This window comes from Babylonia areolata, chromosome 1 (genome assembly GCF_041734735.1).
Source record: "Babylonia areolata isolate BAREFJ2019XMU chromosome 1, ASM4173473v1, whole genome shotgun sequence".
NCBI lineage: Eukaryota > Metazoa > Mollusca > Gastropoda > Neogastropoda > Buccinidae > Babylonia > Babylonia areolata.
In genome coordinates, this window is record NC_134876.1 from 80,470,316 (window position 1) to 80,493,538 (window position 23,223).

Genomic DNA, 23,223 nt, shown 5'->3' on the forward strand with positions numbered 1-23,223 from the left:
TTCTATTTTCACTTTATAAAAATCAGATTTTTTGTGTCAAACGAACCAGATTGATATTGTTTGATGTGTCAATTACTCATATCTATTCGAAATAACTCCCTCTGTTCTTTTGGCGAAGAGTACGCATTTGGTATTTAATGCAGAAGTACACAGTGTTCAGGAAGTGATTTTTGTTGTTTTGAAGAGAAACAAAATAATAACGCACCTGTTTTACGCATTTCTTTGTTTAAATGTGCATTAATACACGTATTGTCACAAACTATAATATCATATACCTGTTTCATATTTTGTTCTATTTCGTTGAATGATGTGACCTACATTTCATTTCTGGCTGTATGTGGTGGAAACATTGTACAGTTGTTAGTATTGAACTGCAGAAATAACACCTGCCTAGTATCAGGTAAGCCTTTGTTATGCTGTAATGATTTGTTTGATAGTGACAAATACATAGTTAAGATTTGTTTATAAAAAAAAAGAGGCGTTTTTATCTTGTTGAAGAAGTGTACAAATCCAATTAATGACCAATGACTTACCCAGATGCTCACAGAAAATTAATTTATTTTCAACTTTGGGTTAGATTTTACATCAGCAGTTATAAAATGGATAGCAATATTTTAACGGCATGATTCTGCTATATGACATTGACTTTTACAGATACATATCACATATTAGGGAGCACATACACCAGATTATCAAAGTAGTTAACTAAGCCATCTTGAACTGAAAATGGCTTGGTGAATTATAGGAGCAAGATGGCAGAATGGTTAAGACACTATCTGCCAGTACAGTGTCTGTGAGGGTCAGGGTTCAAATCCCGCTCTTGTGCTTTCTCTTAAGTTTGACTGGAAAATTAAACCGCGAATCTAGTCATGCAGATGAGACGATGAATTGAGGTCCCATGTGCAGCACACACCTGGTGCACTGAAAAAGAACCCATGGCAACAAAAGTGTTGTCCTCTGGCAAAATTATGTAGAAGAAATCCACTTTGATAGGCGCACAAGTATATGTAATGCATGCATGACAAGCATGTTTGGTTATAATGCTGCTGTCGGGCATCTGCCTGGCAGATGTGATCAGTAATGTAGCATATTATATGGATTTTGCCAAATGGCCTCAGTGACACCTCCTTGAGAAACTGAAACTAAAACTAAGTGAAACTGAAACGTGGATTTTAACTAAGATTTTAATGTGTTTAAAAAAAAAACAAATTAAGAAGCTCGGTCAACAGTTACTAATTGGTGTGATATATCTCATGACTATGATATGGTGCCATTGCATGATGGGTGTGTAGACATGTCTGTGTATATAATATATAAATATTGAAATTATGTCTTTTTTAATAGTAAAGTAAACCTCTCTCTCTCTCTCTCTCTCTCTCTCTCTCTCTCTCTCTCCTAATGCATGATTGGATTGTACCCCTTTTCCTTTACCCCATCCCCATCCACTTTCACACCAGATGTGCTTTTGTATTTCCCCCTCTCCCACATCACCATTTGGCGCAGGCGGAATGGCCAAGTCATTAAAAGTTCAAGTTCAAATTAACTGATAAAATGTCAGATTCACTGTTGGGTCTTTTTTCTTTCTTTTTTTTCTGTATATTGTGTACATGTATTAGTTTAAGGTCAATACAGTGCCGCAATAAACACTAAAATTATGGAGCACAACAAGCACAAGCTTGTATGAAGTTGTATAGGGTACTCTTGTAATAGTATGTGTATAGATAGAACTGACTGCAGCAAAGAAATATCAGTTGACAATAATAATGAAATTAGAAAGGGGAAAACAGACACACTATAGATCTATACATGTTTGTGTTGCAGCTGTTTTACATGTTGTGTTGCAGCTGCAGCTAAGAAACATTAACAGTGAAAATTGAATGGAAAAAACATATACACTATAGATGGGTAGGATACATTTTGTGTTGCAGCTGTTTTACATGCTATGTCGTAGCTGTTTATTTGTTGTGTTTTTAGTGGTAATTCTACAGTAACTAAGAAACAATGACAGTGGAATTCTGAATTGTAAGGGGCATAAACATACACACTATAGATACATATTGTGTTGCATCTGTTCTACAGTTTGTGTTGCAGCTGTTTTACACGTTGTGTTTCAGCTGATGTGTTCGTAGCTGCGGCCAGTAGCCACCAGGATGGAGGTGGTGCTGGTGGTGCTGCGCCCAAAGGCCAACCTGGCTGGGCAGGAATACCGACATCGTCTGTATGAGGTGCTCTTGCTGGACAGCAAGACCTCGCCCACAGAGTCTGCCCGCCCCCGCAAATACCTGCCCATGTTCTCCACGGAGTCGGTTGAGGATGAGCCACGAGAACAGGTGCTGAACCAGGTGCTCAGTATCACTGGTGGCATCAAAGGTTTGTCGATGGGGATTTTCTAATTTCATTGAGGAACGTTTGTTTCATTTGATCTGCAGATATATATATATATATATATGAATTTTTGTCAAAATAGAAGATATTTGTTTAAAAAAAAAGAAGAAATTGAACTGTAAATTACACAAATAATTAATGCAGAATATTATAATGCTTGCTTACAAATTGCTATTTCGTGTATGTATAGATCTGATTTTTTTTTCATAATGAAAAGGAAATAAACAGTTTAAATGGAAAAGGAAAGGAGTTTGTACCATGCAAATTGGAGCACTATATTTACAGAATGTCTGAAGAGGGAGAGGAGAGGTGTCAGTGATTTCTGATTGATCACTGAAAGTCTTTATCAACTTTCAATGTAAATCTTTATTGTGTCCTGTATTTAGTTGAGCAGTGGGTGTTTGTGTTAATGAATACAAATATTTCAGTGTCACTCTTGTAGTTGTACCCCCTTACCCTCTACCCCATCCCTATCCACCTTTTCACAAGGAACCAGGGCTGGTTCATTCAAGGCGATCTTTGCAGCACTGGGTTTGCTTAGAGTTATGAATGTTGCTAAGTATATGGAATTTACTGTGGTGTTAGGAACATTCTTTACAATAAGCAAATTTAATAGTGCTAAGTTCACTCATGCAACCCACCCCAGGAAGCTATTGAAAGTCGGAAATCTTTTGACAACGGTTAAATTACTTGGCAAAACCATAGGAAACATGTTGCTCCAGGGTAGTAGTTGCTCCAGGGTAAGTTGACCACCTATGGTAAGGTTTGAAATGAGGGTTTGAAATGAGTATTGTAATGGGGTGTGAGTCTCAGTCTGTCATTCTGTCGGTCTGTCTGTGTACAGTTTGTGAATCAGTTGAAACAAAACTTGCTGAAGAGATTCCTTTATACAGGTGTAGGTCATGAACCATTATGATTGTATGTATGTATGTATGTATGTATGTATATATATATATATATATATATATATATATATATATATATATATATATATATATATATATATATACATGTGCATTTTTTGTGTGTGTGTGTGCATGTGTGAGAGTTCATGTGTGTGTGTATGTGTGTGTGTGTGTGCTCCTTCTTTATGAATTTTAATATGGATAACATCACCTGAAGGTTCCGTGTTGACAGGTGAGAGAGCTCTTCAGGTGACATGGAACAGATCATCAGTTCCCCCATCACATCGCGAGTCGCTGTCCAGATTCTCTCTCTTCTGCGTACCTGTCAGCTCACAAGGTGCATTTGTGTGAATGTGCTGCTTTACTTTAGTCTTTGTGCTACACAGGGGGGTTTACTACAATATCAGATGAATAATTTCTTCTGACTTTTGATTTTTAGAAAAGCTAACTTTCTTTGTATAATATTCTTTAAGTACATATCACTCAGATACTTTGTACTGTTCTTGTTTGGTTATTGTGAAAATGTACTACTACAAATGTCAGAGTTTTACTTTGACATGGTCTTATTTGCTATTGTCATACTCCTGATATTGACACCAAATATTTCTGGAATAGTTATGAAAAGGGAGGACGGCAGAACTATGAGTATGACAGTTATTTTGTTTTGCTTTTTATCTTGGAGGGGGTAGGGAGGGCTGACAGGGCCAGGGATGTTCATCAACATCTTTTATACTAAGTGCTACTTTACTACTATTCACCCCAAATCTCCTTCACACAGCAAAGCCCATGCTTGTGCGTCAACAGTCCACATGGAGCTGTCAGTGTCACCATAAGGCCACCCACCATAGGAGACTCCTCACTGTAACCATGTCACTTCACCAGTGTTCAGTAATGCACCATCTTATCAGACATTAGCAGCACAATGCTTGTTAGACTCCACTAAGAGGCAAATAAGTTTTTAATAGCAGTTTCACTTTCAGACTGAATGAGTGTCCTCAATGAAGACAATAGAGAGTGCTGACTGAAGCTCTTCAGACATGGGAATGGAAAAGAGGCAGCTTGGAACAAGTGAAAGCAGAGCATGAAGCACCAGAAATGTGATGGACTGTTCCTCTGTTTCAAAATGATCAGTGGATGTGAGGATGATGATGAGACCCATTTTAGTCAGACACTGTTTGACACTGTACTCAAGGCTTGCATTCAGAACAAACATGGTATCAAACCAGCCATGAGGATCCAAACACCTTCAGTGCTGGTCACAAAGTTTGACTAAAAGAAAGCATTGAATTTAACTGATTTAGTCAGATGGGCACAATAGTCAAGTGGTTAAAGCATTGGACTTTCAATCTGAGGGTCCCGTGTTTGAATCACGGTGATGGAATCTGGTGGGTAAATGGTGGAGATTTTTCTGATCTCCCAGGTCAACATATGTGCAGACCTGCTAGTGCCTGAATCCCCTCATGTGTACATGCACACAGAATATCAGACACGCATTTTAAGGATCCTGTAATCCATGTCAGCGTTCGGTGGGTTTTGGAAACAAGAACATACCCAGCATGCAAACCCCCGAAAACAGAGTATGGCTGCTTAACTGGCATGGTAAATGAACAAAACGGTCATACGCATAAAATGTTATATGTCTGTATGAGTGTGTATATGTGTGTAACTGAAACCTGATTGAATGACACAGGAAATGAATGACAAGCGCCCAAATGGCAACTCTCAGTCGGTTCTACCCAGGTAGGCAGCCTGTTGAGCAAATGATTCTGTGTTTGTAAAGCGCTTAGGGCTTGGTCTCTGACTGAGGATAGACGCTGTATAAGTACTCATAACATTATCATCATCAAATCCACTAAGAATGGGTTTGTGTCTGTTTGAAGTGTTGAAGTTGACTGAAGTCGTTCTGATTATGTCTGTGTGTTTCAGACAAACTGAACCGGCGTTTTGTGGAGCAGGCCCACAACAGCCCGGCATTCTGGTCCCTGGACAGCGTCATGGAAGTGCTCAACAACAACACTGTGCACTTCCCTTCCACCACACGCACATTCCTCTTACACCTAGAGAGGTCGGTCACCATGCTGTGCAGAGGTTTTCCCATTAACTATGAGATGATGACCGTGCATTTGTTACAGGGTTTAGATCTGTGATCTAACTTGTTGAATGCTTTGTTAGTTTGGGTATCTTATGTTATTAAAGGCATAAGCATACAACAGTATCTTTTTATACATTTGTTTCAATGGTGCATATGTTTTGGTTAGCTGTGAAAGTGTTTTCAGCAGTACTTCTTGAAAAATGTCTTAAAAGTTCTTATTTAGTACTTGTGAAAGACATTTTTCTCAGAAATCCTTCTCACAAGCAAAATATGCTGAGCATGATTTTTTAAAATATTTTTTTAATGACTTCAGATATGCTTCAGTTATGTTGAGTCAGTTGTGAGTAATATAATTAGAAATAGTCTAGTGATAGTAGCATTTGATAAACATTAGTTTTCATTCAGTAAACATTAGTTTGCAACAAAAATGATAGCAATGTACAAACGAATGTACAATATTCCTTTGCAATACAAAAAGGAATGAGAGGGTAAAACACAGAGACAAAGTAACAGGCACATGCAGCGATTTACAGAAGTTGTTTTCCTTCTCTCTCTTTCTCTGTGGCTTACTTCACATGTCACTCAGTATTGTACACAAAAGCATATTTACTTGATTATAAAAACAGAAGATGGTAGAACTGTGTGAATAGCTGTGTGTGTGTTGTGTTTTTTATCTTAGAAGGGAGAGGGAGGGCTGAGGAGGCAGTGGGTGTTCATCACCATCTTTTGTAACACGTGTGCAATTGTGAACAGTCAACACCGGACAGAGTTCTGCAAAACATGCATAAGTAAAATAAACTCGTTTGAATGTGTGCGTTCCAGCTGGCTGCGAGACAAGCACAACAAAGGCCTGATTGAGAGTGTCTTCTGGCCTCGTGCTGAATACCGGATCCACCTGACAGTGCACAACCCTGTGTTCATTCCCAGCCGTATGGCACCGGAAGGCAAGACAGGCAGCATGCCGCCAGAAATTCAGCTGACGGCCAATGAGGCACAGGCTAAGATGCTGTCCATTGAAAAGTGTGACTTTGTCGTCATGAACCCCCTGTTTGGCTCAGGGCTGCCCTACAGTCCTAAGGTTGGTGGTCATTTTTTTCTGCATTGAAGAATGTGAGTCTGTTAGTTACATCAATAATAATGATACTAATAATAATGGACAGTTATATGCATGTTTCTCCAGAAATAATGCTTAAAGCGTTTTACACATCGTTCCCAACTCCTTGCCTCCCCTTTTAATAACACCCCCACCTGGCCTCCCTCCCTTCACACGCACATGGAAGCACATTCCAGAATACACTTGCGCAAAGACTTTTGGGGAATGGTTGATTTGGAAGCTGTGTAGTTGGTTACACACATCTACATATGCTTGTGTATATTTAAAAGCATTCAGGACCTTTACCCATGCAGTCATATACGCTCATGTACACACACATGTGCACACACTCCCAAACACACAGAATGCCAGTATGCATCTCTGCCTCTGCGAAGTTAAAGACTTATTCATAGTCAAAAAATCAGTTTTTATTCAAGTTAGGATTAATGTGTATGTATTATATAGCATCTTGAGGCCATGACTGAGTTTTTTTTTGTTTTTTGTTTTTTAATTTCTGTAAAAGACCAGTTATTATGACTATTATAATGTTAAAAAATGGGATGCACTTTTGAACTGTGGACTTAATAATACTTGGAGTTAGTAATTCTTATTAGCTTTAAGTTGCATTTTATTCAAATCTCATATGTCTAAACTTCCATATCATTTGTTCTGTTACTGTTCTGTCAGCAGATATAGTGATTATTTTCAAACTTTTCTTTTACTGTATTCTTGTTTGTAGACAAGAAATCTGAAGGCAGCTTTATGATTCATAAAGTATTTGAAGACAGTGGACTGTCAGCAAGGGATTAGTTTTTATGTGTTTGTTTGTAAAGCAGTTAGTTCTATGGGCACTCACTTCAGAGGATTGCTCTGTGTGTGTGTGTGTGTTACAAAGAAAGTACAAGTTGATGAGGCACTAACTTAAGGTATCAGTATGTGCATTATTTATGCATAGTGATGTATATACATGGTGAGTGTTCTGTAGCATTTGTGATGATTTTGTGTATGTGTATGAACTTAATTAGTGTTTGAGTGTTTGGTTAGATGTCTATGCAGGGACATGTATGTTTTTCAAGTTAAATGCATGTTGCTTAGGTTGGTTTTTGCATTGTATTGCACACTTGAGCATGTTTTACATGGAAAGTCGAAAGAGAAATGATATTACTTGAAGAAGTAGTAATAGTAGTAACTTCAGAAACTCTGTGTGTATGTGTGTGTGTGTGTTACAGGTGAACAAGGTGGTGGTCAACCACAGCTGGCCCAACCAGCCCATGCATATGCACAGCGACATATCTCTGCCACCCACCAACCCTGTGTCAGTAGTTATTACACGTAAAATGTTACATGTCTGTCTGAGTGAGTATGTGTGTGTGCCTGAAATCTGATCAAGTGATACAGGAAACAAATGATGAGCACCCAGTGGCAGCCATCATTCAGCTCTGCCCAGGTTGGCAGCCTGTTGTGCAAATGACCCCGTGTTTGTAAAACACTTAAAGCTTGGTCTCTGACCAAAGAGAGGGGCTATATGAGTATCCATATCAAATCAAATCAAATTATTACCTACCTTCTGCTGGTTCTTTTTCGGTTTCATATCACATAAAGTGGAAAGAATTATTATTTGATAGTTTTTTCAATGTCAAAGAATTCTTCTTTGCTTTGCCAACTTCAGAGGTAGACATGATGGTCATTTCAAAAAAGAAAATTTTGTCATATATTTCAAAGAGGGAAAAATAGCTTAGTTTGTTTGAGTTTGAAATAATTATGTGACTGATGATAAAAATGATGATGGTGATAATGGAAAAGAGAAAGGAAAGAGAGAGTGGTTGGGTAATTGAGGAGAAAAACATAATCTGTGGTAACATTTAAAAGACTCAAGAAGTGTCTGGAGCTTTGCAATCTTTTGGAAGTGTGGGTAGGATTAATAAATTGTTGGGTTTTTTTGTTTTTTTTAAGTCTGTTCGAGTCATTGACATTGTGATGGGTGTGAAACAATTTTCATTGTCAAAATATAACTGAGCTGATTATTTTCAAAATGATACATGATTTTTGTCTCTTGAAAACAGAAACAGACTTGTGTTGCCATTTTCAGGTTGTCAGATTGTCACTTTTAGATTTACTGTTATACTAAGTCTCATGGTATACAAGAAAAGAGCTTGCTTGTGTAATGTTGGTAGGGTTCAGAGAATAAGGTTTACTATCACACTGTTTCACATGATAGAAGTTAAGTTACAAGAAAAGTATGTAATGTTGATGGTAGTCAGAGTTTACTGATGTACTGTGTGTCATGAGAATAGAACTATAAGTGACAAGAAAACTAGCTTACCAACAGATACGCAATGGAAAAGCATACTGCATTGTTAGATTTCAGAAAAACCAATCTGAATCATCTGCCAACAGATAATATTGCAAACATCTGCTGACAGAAATCCCCTGTTTCCATGAGCTTTCTTTTGGTCCATGTTTCATTCACCAACAGCAACACCTTTCAACAAAAAAAAATATTTATATACTATGATAAACATGTTTTTGGCATTGCCTAATTAATTTGCTTGTGGATTCTGACCACAGTAATTAGGACACCAGTACCAACATTCATTTACAAATGACTTGAATGTACTCGTTATCTATTTCTTAAATGTCCACTGATAAAAGACTTACTTTGTTTGCATTTTGTGTGTGTGTGTGTGTGTGTGTGTTTTTGTCTGTCTGTGTGTATTTTTGTGTGTGTGTTTGTTTTGTTTTGTCTGTTCTGGGGTAGGGCCTAGGAGGTTGTTTCCATTTTTTTATGTTCATTATATCATGAAAAACTGCAATGAAAGAAAGAAAGAGATCTAGCTCACATGATGTAGAGATGCCAGCTGTTACCATTCCACTGTATTTAGTTACACTCCATTCCAGTTTGTTCCAACATTACGCCAATATCATAATTGTTCTGACAAGTTCATTTTCGTCTACATAGCATGGTCACATGCTTTCCTGTTGTAACATTACCCAGATGCTCTAAACCTATCAGTCACAAGGCCAGGTCAGTCATTACTGACCTTGGTCTCATGTGATGATGCTCAGCTAATTGCATACGTGTTTACATTGAAACAGCATTGATTAGACCAACCAGCTTAATTGTAGCATTTGACACTGTGTTGCAGGTTGGCCTAAGTGTTTGTTTGCCTCGTAGATAGAATATTTGTTTGCTGATGTGGCTCAGAGTCTGCGTGTTCCTACCAAATTTCCTGATTGTTCCTACAAACACTTGACAGGGGTTGGCATCTCTGATGAGGTGGTGGGTTTTTGCAGAGAGCCCAGGTGGCGAGACAAGTACCCTCTGCACGCCAGTGCTGCAGAAGGGGATGTGCACCACGTCCAGTCCCTCCTCAGCCACGGTCACCACCATTCCAAGAAAGACTCCATCGCCTGGGCACCCATACACTATGCTGCATGGTACGTCCCTTTAGTCTGTCTGTCTGTTTGCGGGCTGCTGGGTTATTTATGTGTGTTGGTGGTTACCACTGAACTTACTTTTCTTGATGCATCTGATTGTTGCCTTCTGGTGGTCGCCCTCAAAATGGTATTTTCATTACACATACTATACCATGACTTATTGGTGCGGGGGTATTTTCAGTCCACATTCTGTACCATGCCCTACTGGTGCGGAGGTATTTTCATTATATGTATTATACCATTACTTACTGGTGCGGGGGTATTTTCATTACACATACTATACCATGCCTTACTGGTGCGGGGGTATTTTCATTACACATACTATACCATGCCTTACTGGTGCGGGGGTATTTTCATAACACGTACAATACCATTACTTACTGGTGCAGGGGTATTTTCATTACACGTACTATGCCTCGACTGTACTGGTGCGGGGGTATTTTCATTACACGTACTACACCATGACTTACTGGTGCGGGGGTATTTTCATTACACATACTATACCATGACATACTGGTGCGGGGGTATTTTCATTACACGTACTATACCATGACATACTGGTGCAGGGTATTTTCATTACACGTACTATACCATGACATACTGGTGCAGGGTATTTTCATTACACGTACTATATGTATACCATGACTTACTGGTGCAGGCTCCAGCAGGGGTCTGATTCATGTGCTGTGCAAATTTATGCTCCGCTGATGTGGAGAAATTGACAGCAGCTATGGCCAGTTTTCTCCCTTAGTATATTACTTCCTTCCCTTCTGCATGTCAATGCAGTGCCCTCTTTTTCCAGCAGCCATCTTCTGTTTCTGCAGCCTGTGCATCCACATGATGTGGCTAAGTTCTTTCACATTCAATTTCTTTCTCTTGATTGATCGAATCTCAACTCAAAAGGTTCAGTTAGGTTGCAGGGTAACAGCATGACTTATGTTTGTTGACATTTTGTTTGTGGGTTCTGCTTTGAGGAAATATCAAAATGTGCACATTGGTGGATATTTACATAAAACCTTCAAAACAGAGTGTACCTTCTCAAAACAGTTGATGTTACTATGTTTATATATTTGTATACTCATTTATGTGCTTATGTATTTATTCAGTGTTTTTTTAAGAATTATAAAATGTCAAAGACTAATCTATCTAACCTCCAACTAAAATATGGCCTAAAATGAATTCATCAATGTTGACTCTCAAGTCAAATTTTGGCCAGAGATTAAAAGATGGAATCTATTAACCTGTGCAGATCCAAAGAAAAATAACATGTGTGCATTGTATGTGTGTGGCTGTGATTATTGGAGGTGTGGTTTAAAGTTATCTTATTTTTAACTGTGTATTTTAAGTAAGCATATGAATGACTGTGATTCTCAAGTTTTATGTGCTTCACACTACAAAATCATTTCTATTATTGGAGATGATGGAGTATTCTGTATGTGTTTGTCAGGTACGGGTCAGCAGATGTGGTGGAGATCTTGCTGGACGCTGGCTGTTCCCCAAATGTGACCAACAGTGAGCTGTTGACACCATTACATATCGCTGCCAAGAAAGGCTTTCCTGAGGTGGCTGAGCATCTGGTGCAGGCTGAGGCTATTGATCTGGTCAGTGCTCTGGTGTGTGTGTGTGCTGTGCAGAACGATGCCTGAAGACCATGAACTCTCGCACTGTTAGTTGGCTTCGGATGAAGTTAGTGGTTCTGACTGATGGGTACAATGGATAGTCAGTGCAAGACACCAGAAGGCTAGACTAACAACTTGTCTAACATAATATTTCACACAAATATTTTTAGGTCATGCTTATGTGTATTTGTTTGCTATGAAGGACTGAAGTCCGTATAGCCTGATATCATTAGTTATATTTCATATTTTGACCAGCCAAAAAGTATACAAAATGATGTATTAATGATTGAATGCCAGTTCAGTTTTATGTGTATAATTTCTGACAAAAGTGTTGTTAGCATGAATACAATTGACTGCTTGAGGGAAGCAATCTCATTCACACCGAACACTGTGTGCTGTTTAGGGTTCTGTTTTTTTTGTTTGTGTGTATGCTTCTTTACCCTGTCTCCCAGACGTTATCCTCTGTCAGAACGCCTTGTGGAGATTGTTGGACTGTGTTATTGTGCAGAATTTACGAGACAAGGATGGCAAGCGGGCCATTGACATCTGCACGTCAGCTCCTGGTCGTAACTTCAAGCACCAGCAGGTGGCCAACATCATTCAGGGTGCTCAAGTGCGACCAGTGAGTAATGCTGCTTCCTTCACATGGCTTGCTCACTCTCTCTGCCTCTCTCTCTCTCTCTCTCTCTGCCTCTCTCTCTTTGGCTTAAACTGTGCTTGACATTTTATTGATCAGATATAAAATAATCAGTTTTGAGCCAACAGCAAATTTGGAGCTGTATGATCAGTGGTTCTCCATTACAGTGGGAAGTCATTTACAGCTTAGTCTTTTGTGAAGGACTATGACTCTTAAACTAGGAGTCAAGATTGCACAGGCTCTTAATGCTGCAGCCTTTGGGAACCATCCCAATGCCGATTGTCCTAAAACCCTCTTGGCCGAGAGAATGGTGATGTGACTTGGGCAAGACACACTCGAATCAAATTCTAGCGCAGATAGGATAGCAGTGGTCTCCTCTGCTGTTCTGATGGCCATTGTTGAACACGACTGACTGTCATACAAAAAGATAATCAGTTAGGATTTGGATGTTAGTCAAGTACTCCACATTGGAATGCCAGGTGAACCTCCCACCTGGATATACATTCAGGACTTACTCTCTTGAACAATGAAAACTTTCAAAGCCAAGACCCAAGCCATGAACAACTTGACCGAAAGGGCATAACTCACTGGGTCATCAGATTGAATTCTACTTTCCCTGAGACTAGTAGCTTAGGGGTCAGAGAGTTAGACTTTCAGTCTGTGGAACTGCATGTTCAAATCTCAGAAGTTCCAAACGGGTTACTGCAGTTCACTCATTTATGCGAATTTGCTTTTATGGGCAATACCACTTGTTAATCATGTGCATGGCCTGTTTTGTTTGGGTTTTTTTTCTTTTTGTTGAAATGATAACAAGGTTACATTTTAGAAATATAGAGTGGTTTTTCTGTGGTTTGAATGAATGTTTTTTTTTTCTTTTTGTTAAAATGATAACAAGGTTACATTTTAGAAATATAGTTGTTTTTCTGTGGTTTGAATGACACAACTGATAAGATGTTATGACTGGAGACGCGGTTTTGCAGAATCTGACAATAGAGGTGCAGCTGATGGACAAGTCCAGTCGGCACCTGAGGCTGGTGTCTGGCATGCAGACCACAGTGCAGGACATCAACCAGCAAATGCTCAATGTTAGTCATGGTTCTGATAGGGTGCAGGGGTGCGGGGGGTGTTTCTGTGTGTGTGGAGAGATGGGGGGATATGTGTTGAGGCTTTAGGGGAGGGGGTGTGCATGCATGTGTGTGAGTGTCTGTACATGTGTGAATGACTGAATTTTTGTGAGTGTGTATGTATTTGTGTTTCTGAATGTGCCAAGTCTCATGCTGACAGTTAAAACTATTGTATTGCTTGACTATTGGTCAGTGAGTCCAGTATCAAAATTCAGTGTCACTGTGTTTAGTTTGTCGTGTATCTCCATTTGTCATTCTTCTTCAGGGGGTTTGTGTAACTCCTGGATGTGGCTGTGTATGGGGAGATAGGAATGAGCGGTGTGAGAGTAACGCCACAGAAACAGCACAGATGATGGGGCAGCAAAAAAAAAAAAAAAAAAAACCCAAAATGGTTTGTGGAACATGTTTAGTGTTACTGTTAATAATAGTGTTGTACTTGAAAAGGATTGTATTTGTGTTTCAGGAATTTAGACTTCCAATGAAGTACTGCGACATATTTACTATCTGGATCTGCTCAAAGAGTCTTGGTGAGTCTTCTTGGCATTTGTTCCATACAACACGTTTTTGTTTCATTATATCTCAGTGTATTTTGATCTCAGCACTACAAATATAGTTGGCATTATTTTGGAAGAAGTGTATCAGCATATGTTTATTTAGCAGTCATGATGTAAAACAGCATCCAGACTATACTGTGGACCCAGGAGAAGGAAAATGAACATTTGCCCATGAAGGAATCAAACTTTGGATCTGTGCATCCCTAAAGAACACATTCTGTAAGTCATTGATTTTTGTTGGTGATGATGATGATAATGACAATTTTGTTGTGCCAGTATTATTCCCAGTACAACCGGACTCTCCACATACATGCGTGCATGCACACATGTGCACACCTGTACAGAAAGATGCACGATTCTTACACTCATCACCAGCTATACATGATGCATTGCTGACTTTTCACTAAAACACTGAAATGTTAAGAAATGGTCTTTCTTGTTGTTTTTTTGTAATCAGCTTAAGATTTTTTTAAATATATTTTTGAGAAATGGTTATTTTTTGGTGTTGTCAGAACTGCAGCTGAAGGCTGACCACAAACTGATGGAGGAATTGAACAAGTGGTACAGTCGCACAGTGGAGATGCTGACTGAAGCCGACCCCAGAGGGGAGGAGCCTGTCTTCAAGTGGAGACGCAACGCCAAAGTCAGCGTCGACACAGAGAGACAGGTAGTAAGCCAAATTTGTAGCTGTGTTTGGGCGGACTCACAATGAGTTGCATCAGTATAATGCAACTGAAACAGTGCAAATTGATGGTATTGGAAAACAACAGCAACAAAACTTTGTTTGAGTTAAATTATCAGTGATAAAAGTGATGACTTAAAGGGTTCAAGTTTATTGAAGTGAGTTGTACAACAAAAGTGAAGAATTTTGCCAGGTTACATGACACTCATATCTCACCCATGCCCAGTTTTTATTAGATAGATGGCGTAAACCTAAAATGGAAGCAAGGGTCCCTGGTTCATTTCCAGCAAGGACCACCAAAAAATTTTTAAAAACATGATGGCTCTGGATTATGGCAGTGTGCTCTCCCTTGGGAAAGCAGTCTGGATTAATGGAGAGAACTGTGACAGAAATGTCATACAATACAGTAATAAAGCTGAGAGTTTTTTAATTCATTGTGTTGTGCTTGAGCATTGCTCTGGCCTCAAATTCATCTCATTAAAATGTTTTTCACATTTCTACATATGCATAAACCGCAAAGAAGGGGAACTAACTTCTATTTCCATATGTGTCCACACATAATCTGGAGGTAAAACAGTATATATACTGTGTTTCTGCATCTAAATGGCATGGAAGCCTGCTGAGGCCGTAAACTCATGAGTTTAAGGGTAGTTTAAACATTGAGCTGTTGTTCTTGACTGACACTGCATTCATCAGTAGACAATTACTTTCAGATAACCCATCCCAAAGCGTTAGAGCTGTTGTTCCATGAGGCGTACCACAACTACATCAGCGGCCTCTATCCCTGCAAAGACCAGGACGTCATTCTCTTTGCTACCCTCCTGTTCTGTATCCGTTTCCCAGGCAACGCCTCCACAATGAACAAGTCTTTCCTTACCAAGTGAGTATGTTGACAAGGCTGTGCTTAAATGTACTTGGTCATATTTTCAGGGTGGGTGCGTTTTCTGTGTACTCTATTGGGTATCTCTTCCCTGCGCCCCCCTCACTTATCTATCCACTCTGTGTGCCTTCAGGGAGTCTTGAATTGGAGCTTTGCACTAAGTGACCAGAACCAATCAAAAGTTAACAAAGAACCGGAGAAAGACTAGAAGAGCCACAGGAGTGACCAAGACTGGTGTTATTCTGACCTCATTTTCCCTCTAAAAAATTCTCAGTACTTTTTCTTTTTCAATCATTTTGATGGGTGTGAGTGTGTCCATGCATGTGAGTATACTTGTGTGATCCCACAACCTGGGCAGTGGGAGCCAAAGACTGTAGGTGATGGAGACTGTCTGTGCAAAGGGGCTGAACATGTTTTTTTTTAAGGCAAATAGACAATCACCTCTTCAGAACAGTTGGGAGAGGCATAAGGAGAGGGCTGTGGCTCTGGACTCCTTTCCATACAAGGTATGTGGACGGTTGTGTGCATCCAGACCCACTCCAGCAAAAGATGGTGTCTTGTTCGTCCACTGGTGCTGATGAGAGATTTCAGAGTGTGTCTGTGTGTGTGTTACATTGAACATGACCATGCATGTGTCAATTTTGTGAGCAGCGTGACCCACCTGAAGGAGCTGATCCCAGCGTCAGTGATGCGGAACAGCAACAAAGGGGCAGCTCACTGGGCCGGCAAGATCATGAAGGAGTATTCCAACAACATTCATGGCAAGGAGCTGCCCACACAGGTGTGTGTGTGTTTTAAACACATCTTTGTTATAACCAAAAAAAATATTAGTGGACAAACGTTTAGATAACAACAGATGCCATCAGAACAGTTGTTCCCAAAAAATACTTTTGAAAGATGAAACTGTTTACTGCTCAAACTAATGATGCTGTTGTTTAATTTGATGCTTTGTTTCTTTCTTTTGGACAAAGTGAGCTTCGAGGGCTCCCCTCCCCTCTTGCCCGCTTTCTCTGTCTCTCACTCTGTTGGTCTCTCACTTTTTCTTTTTCTTGTGTTCCTTCCTCCCTTCTTCATTCTTGTGTTCTCTTTCCATCCCTGTTTCCCTCTCACTAAGTTTTCAAATTCTGAATGATCTGTTTCATACTAGGTTTGGTCGTACATTTTAGTGTTCATCTGTGTTTTTGAATGAATATGGGAAGTTTACAATTTTGTTGCAGGTGTTAAAGCGTCGGTTTCTCAACCATTGTCAAACTCTGACTCTGTATGGCTCTGCCTTTTTTACTGGCAGTGTTCTCTCTCTCAAAGACAAGGTATTTATCACCTATATGGAGCATGTGTGTGTGTGTGTGTGGATAAATATGTGTTACTTAGTGTGGAGCTTCAGTGTAGACATTTTTTTCCCATACATCTGTTGCAATATATATATTTATAAATGAAGACACAGTTGCTTTTAGGAATATTGACTTGTTCTTCAATTCAAATAGCCTTGGTATGGATATGTTTGAATGGTTTCTGTGTGAATGCTTGGGTGGGGTGGTGAACAGATAAAATTTTGTAATTGTAACGTATACTGACTGCTGCCAGGTAGCTATTTATAACAATTTTCAGTTGGCAAAACTTCTGTTAATAAATTTTTGTACATTATTCAACATTGGTCTCTTCTCTCTTTTTTTTCCTTTTTCTTTTTCGTAAATTGATGAGTGTGTGCAGAAGTTTGTGGCTTTTGCTGAATGAACACAGAAGTGAATCATGTTTTGTTGACTTGATTTCTATTTTTGTTGTTTTTGTTGTTGTTCAAGAGGGAAATAGGTACATAGATGCTGTTTAGATTTAGTAACTTAATTTTTAGTTTTTATCAAATCTCGACAGATTACACCTCGCACGCAAAGTGCACCATTTGTGATAAGAATCAGTTTTGATCAAAAAGTCATACTTTGTTCCTTAAATTAAATACCATATTATAAATGATATATTATGTGTGTTACTTCTATAGACTTTGTTTGCAGCGTTGTAAATTGTTGTATTCTGTTCTTGAGAGCTTGTAAGAGCTAAGTTCTTTCAGTATGATTTAGTCATTGTGAAGATGTTCTTGGAAGTTGTCAAGTTTCCCAATGATCCCAGATACAGTTACTTAGTGTTGTGAGGATTATGTCCTTTATGTCTGGTGTTATTTTGTTTACTACATTATAAACCAGTGACACAGTATGTGTGTTATTTCTGCAGACTGTATTTATAGCATAGTAAATGACACCTGATGTGTGTTGTTTTGTTTAGAACATTATTGAGTGACACATGATTTGTGTTATTTCTTGAGACTGTATTTACAGCATAGTAAATATGTGTTGTTTTGTTTACAACATTATAAACGACACATGACATGCGTTATTTATGTAGACTGTATTTACAGGATAATATATGGTGCATGATGTGTGTTGTTTTGTTTGCAAATTATAAACAACATGTGATGTGTGTTATTTCTGCAGACTGCAAACATTCCATGCCATGTAGGTGTCAATGATGTGGGAGTACATATCATCAACTCACAGACTAAGGTCAGTATACAGTGCTATTGTCTGCCTGTCTGTGTGTGTTTGGGGGAGTTGGACCTAGCAAATGAAATGGTGGTGGTGTGGTGGAGTACCTGTGTGTGTGTGTGTGGCAGGGGGAGGGGTGGGGCGGACATAGCAAATGAAGTGGTGGTGGAGTACCTGTGTGTGTGTGGGGGGGGGGGAGCTGGACCTAGCAAATGAAGTAGTGGTGGTGTGGTAGAATACCAGCTAATTTCATACTTTTTTGTGATTTAGTTTATTCATATATTCTTTTCTTTTCCTTATTTTATTGTCATGATTTATGTTCATGTTTTGCACAAACCTAGCATAGGCTGTCAAGGCCAGATCAGCGTGTTGGATTTATACAAAGATCAGGCACCTGCTTTTTTTTTTTTTTTGCTTTTTTTTTTTTTTTACCTGATGTGGTGATGTGTAAGGAGATTGAAACTGAAACTGAAATTTAAACTCAGATTAAGATCAGGTAAAAACTAACAAACTGTGTGTCACCTGATTGTGTGTATGCATAAGCACATTTGTCTCTGAGATATGTGTTTGCATAGCAGCTCCAGTATTTCTTATGGCAGATGTAGAATTAAAAAATATAAGTTCCATTTGCAAAATCTTGGCCTGGCTGCCAGCCCTTGTAGCAGATAAAAATGCGAGTTTCATTTGTTAAATTTGATTGTGGAAAAATGAGGAAGAACCATATTAAAAACAGATGTGATAGTTATGTTCTGTTGCTGTGTCTTGATTTCCTTCTGTTCACCAAAGGTCTTACTTCTTTCTCTCCCTCTCTCTCTCTCTCTCTTTCTCCCTCTTCCTCTGTCATTCTGCCACTTCTTTTACCTTATATCTTTCATTTTCTTATCAGTTATTGCCAGTGTCAAGATCTGTATCAATTTTTCTTTTCCAGCAAATGCTGCATTCATACAAGTATGCAGAAGTGAAGTGGGAAATGTTGATGGAAAAATCCACACTAGAAATTCAGGTGGTGCGGCCTCCCAAACGGACAGTGACGCGAATCCGCACCAGACAGGCAGGGATTATAGACCATCTAATGAGACAGCTGCAGCAGTTGAACGCCTCAAACGAGCGATCGCTGTACGTTGTGTGAATGTCTGCCTCTTAGACAAAAAAAAAAAAATCTTTATGGGACTTTGTGATCATCCTTGTTGTCATTCTCAAATAGGAGCAGACATTCTGAAGTCCTTGGTAACCAGTGATGATGGTGGTTCACCAGCCTTTTTTTTCTTTTCTCCTTTGAATAAACAAGTGCCACTGCTGAAACAAAGTCTTCCTGTGATTGTGATACAGCCAGTTTACCACTTCAGTGACAACATGATGTGCTAACACAGTCCTTGTGGACAGGCATGTTTCAGTGGATATGTTTCAACTGTCAGGAGCAGAGTGAAACATACAATGCAGATGTACTGAAGATGTGACATAGGTTGTGATTTGGGTTTTTTATCTCTTTTTTTTTTAATCTTAAATGTGTATAATGTGTGATGAAGATATTACATGAATGGAATATGATTAGGACATTTGTGTTGGTATGTGAAATTGTTTTTAAATGTATGTTTTGATTGATCTTGCTGCAAGTGATCTTCAAGGAAAAATAACTTCATGAAAATTCATAGATTAATTTCTTACAGATCAGTGCAAGCTTATTTCAAAATGTGATTCTTGGAACAAGTGGAATGTGCTCACCAAAGGTCACTCGCGTGCAGATAATTTGCTGGACACACTTTCCTCAATTTCAGATGTATCGTATGTTTATATTAGTAATTGTTTTAATGGTTCATGGGGAGGTCAGAAGATTTTCTGTTCATAAAGCATTCTGCAAATACTGTTTGTGCCAAAGATAAACCAAACATATTTGAATAAACAACACTTATAGCATCTCTGTCCTCTCTTTTGATAAAATTATGTTTAACACTCACAGTCTCATGTGTACACACTGTCACTGGTGTCTCCAGCATACCCAGTCACATTCATGCATGCTGGCACATAAATACATATCATGTTTCACATAATATGCATGCATGTATGCACACACACACACACTGTCTGACACTGTCAAATGTGTAAGCAAACTGACATACAAACTCAGATACCCACATCAACCTGGATGCGCTACACTGTCTTTTGCTGCATGAACTATTTTAGCTTCATCTGACATCTGAACTGTGAATATCTGTTTTCTATGAACTCATTCTGTGAACTTGTACCCTGATAAGTAATATTCTGTCAGAAATACTTGTAATATATGTAATTCTGGATGTCATTGAACTAGGTGGGGTTTGGGTTTCTTTTGTTTGTTTTCTTAAATGGTGCTACCAAAATTTCAATGGAACTTCACATTCTGAAAAAAATATACTTGTAAAGGTGAAAGAAAATTTGCTGGAAAAAAGAAATTTCAAACTGACCAATCCACTCCACCTTCCCATCTTTCCTATTTTCCGAACAAACCCAGCCCCTATCCACTTTTACTGTGGAACTGGTGTATGTGCTTTATTTAAAACTGTTGGATTGGATTAACTTAATTGAATCTGATGTGTTCACTGACAAACAAGAAACCACATTTGTGCGTCTGTGTATCTGGTTGAATTGTGATGTGATTTGTCTGAGAAAATAATAAGGGGAACTTAGACCAGAGAAAGCAAAGGTAAGTATGCATTTATGTAACTGGTTGAATTGTGATGGAGTTTGTCTGAAAAAAAAATGCAAAATTTAACAAATTGGAGTAAGCAAAGTTAAGTACACATGTATGTATGTAGTTATTGTGATGTGATCTGTCTGGGGGAAAATGTGCAAACAGATTGGAGTAAGCAAAGCTAAGTATGCATGTATGTATGTGGTTGAATGGTGAAATGATTCATTTGGAAAAGAATATGTGAAACTTGACAAGCTGGAGTAAACAATGGTATAATCCACTGACGTTTGTTTGCATGTCATGTTTAGTGGTACTTCACTGACTGCAAGTGGCACAATAAAAAAGATTATTTGATTATGGTTGTGTGATCTATGTGCTGTATTATGCCGACATGTAAGTACACTTTGTCAGCATCAAAAATACTTTGACCTATGAAATGAGTGGCACTTTGTTGTGGAGCCATATTAATTGACACACAACATGAAATAAGTCTTAATTAAATATGACTGATTTGTACTGCAACTGGATGTATTTTGTTACTTTCATCAGTCAGCTAACTGTTGAACAATGTTGTGGAGAAAGTTCAAGTAAACAAACATTCTGTCAATATAAAAGGGGTTTTATATAGATTTGTTGAAATGGAGAGAGAGAGTCGGGGATGAGGGACGGAGAAATATTAGTCACAATGAAGTCTGCTTAAGGTGAGAGAAATATGCTTGCGTTAACTAATGTTTGCATATATAAGTAAAATGAAGCATCATAATGGTTCAGACCAAGTGGATGGCATTACATGTCACACAAACAGACACTCATACAGAAGCATAGCCCCTCTACCTGACCACTTCCCCACTTTCATACCCCTCCCAACCTCCGTCTTTTTTTTCTTGTCTTTTTTTCTTTGTCTTTTTTAACACAGGGTTCATGCAGGTGTTTTGGGCTTGTTGGTTTTTTTGTTGTTGTTTTTTAAGTTTTTCTTGATTCGTAACAAAAATAACATGCCTTTTTTTTGTCCTTAAAGATCTTTAAAATAAACAAACTCAGGCTTGTAATAGTTTTTAATTTTGGCCTCTAAATCACTGATAACAAAATATATACATTATTTCTGTCAGTGATAATGATTTATAAAAACTAAATCCTAAAAGAATCTTTGTGACCAAAATATGGCATTCAAAATGCTGTGCATTTTATCTGGGTTCCTGCTGTTTTAAACTTTTGGCCTTTGATCTTTTCAGATTTGGGGGGAGGAGGTGGAGGGATTGCTGTTGTTTTTTTAGTTTTAGAATTTTGCAATTAAAAGCCTGTATGAACCCCAGATAGTGCATAGAAACAGCAGAGCTTTGTTACATTGTTTATGTTAGTCATTTTTTTGACAGTTAAATTTTGGGTGTTTGTATGTCTTTCAGATCTTGAGTGACTTTTCCCCCTTTCCTCTTGGAAATGGTAAAGGTATTTGCCTTTTTTTTTTTGGTGGTGTTTTTTTTGGGGGAGCCGGGGGAAAGGGGGGGGGTTGTTTTGTTTTTTCAACTGATATGTTTTTTGTTGTTTGTTATTTTATCCTTTGCCAAATTGATGTTATGTTTACTGTTGTTGTGTGTGAATCTGTTGTAATCATGTAATCTGCTCTCTCTCTCTCTGACTCTTTTTCCTAGCTTCACCCTCCTCAAACTGATTTATTTGTTAAACATTACAAGAAATAGATAAAAGATTTGTTTTTCTTTACAATCTTCCTCTCTTTCCCCTCAGTCACAATATGTATGTGGTTGAGGAACTTTTTTCATGTCTGTAAAATGGAAATCTGACAAATTTAGTCTGAATGATCAGCATTCATTTCCCAACATACAGCCATAGACTATGCAGATAGTCATGAACTAAAATTGGGTGATTCATTATTGTTCACGTGCATGTAGATGAGAGGTGGGTGTATGACTTTACCATCACTTAATGTGTTCTTGTTTATTGTAAAGTTTACAGAAGAGAAAGAAATACAGGATATGTTTTGGGGAATGGGGTGGGGTTGTGTGTATGTATCACCACATGATATATTTATAAGTCTGCAGCAGTCATCGAACCAGGTGCTAGTGGCCAATTTGTTTAATCTTTTTTTTTTTCTTTTTTTTCCAACTTTACTACATCTGGAGAAAATGTGTATTAATGTTTTTGGCCATGGCAATCTGGTATGTGTTTTACTGCTTTTTCTGTGAAGTCTGCCACATTGGTAGAGCTCTTGCCTGTTCAGGAACCGATCTCATATTTAACAACAAATCAGTCATGTGCCTGTGAAATTGGGATTAAGATTTATCTTATGTGCATACATACTGGCTTGAAGTTTTGGGGTATTTGGTTGATTTGGTTTTGTTGTTGTTGTTTTGGGTGTTGTTTTTTTTTGGTTTTTTCTTGTTGTTGTTGGTTTTTTTGGGGGGAGGGGGGGGAGGAATGGGCTGGCAAAAAGTTAAGGCCAATCTACTTACACATTGTTTTTTTTGTTGTTGTTGTTTGTTTTGTGTGTGTGTTGTTGTTGTTTTAAGTGAGAGGCAGAATTTGGTGTGTTTTTTCTGTGTTTTGTGTGTGTGTTTGTGTGTGTGAGGCAGAATTTGGTGTGTCTGTGTAATATG

At 38.5% G+C, this 23,223-nt stretch overlaps 1 protein-coding gene across 1 annotated transcript; it reads left to right on the forward strand.

The window, feature by feature from the left end:
* Positions 1–151: 151 nt before the first annotated feature.
* On the forward strand, positions 152–22,123 carry LOC143288018 (krev interaction trapped protein 1-like). Its single transcript, XM_076596274.1, has 17 exons — positions 152–400; positions 2,115–2,370; positions 3,523–3,627; positions 5,217–5,355; positions 6,205–6,460; positions 7,705–7,790; positions 9,770–9,913; positions 11,361–11,514; positions 12,041–12,154; positions 13,150–13,254; positions 13,757–13,820; positions 14,360–14,514; positions 15,243–15,409; positions 16,061–16,190; positions 16,627–16,719; positions 17,893–17,961; positions 18,872–22,123. Exons 2-17 carry the CDS (start codon positions 2,151–2,153, stop codon positions 19,070–19,072), a joined length of 2,202 nt encoding a protein of 733 aa, XP_076452389.1. The 5' UTR covers positions 152–400; positions 2,115–2,150; the 3' UTR covers positions 19,073–22,123.
* The last annotated feature ends 1,100 nt before the right edge of the window (positions 22,124–23,223 follow it).

What these genes read in the sequence shown, in the direction of transcription:
- LOC143288018 (XM_076596274.1), top strand. Translation starts at nt 2,151, where the DNA reads ATGGAGGTGGTGCTGGTGGTGCTGCGCCCAAAGGCCAACCTGGCTGGG. An exon ending in CGTACCTGTCAGCTCACAAG is followed by an intron (nt 3,628 to 5,216) that starts GTGCATTTGTGT and finishes TGTGTGTTTCAG; the next exon opens with ACAAACTGAACCGGCGTTTT. An exon ending in TCAACCAGCAAATGCTCAAT is followed by an intron (nt 13,255 to 13,756) that starts GTTAGTCATGGT and finishes TTTGTGTTTCAG; the next exon opens with GAATTTAGACTTCCAATGAA.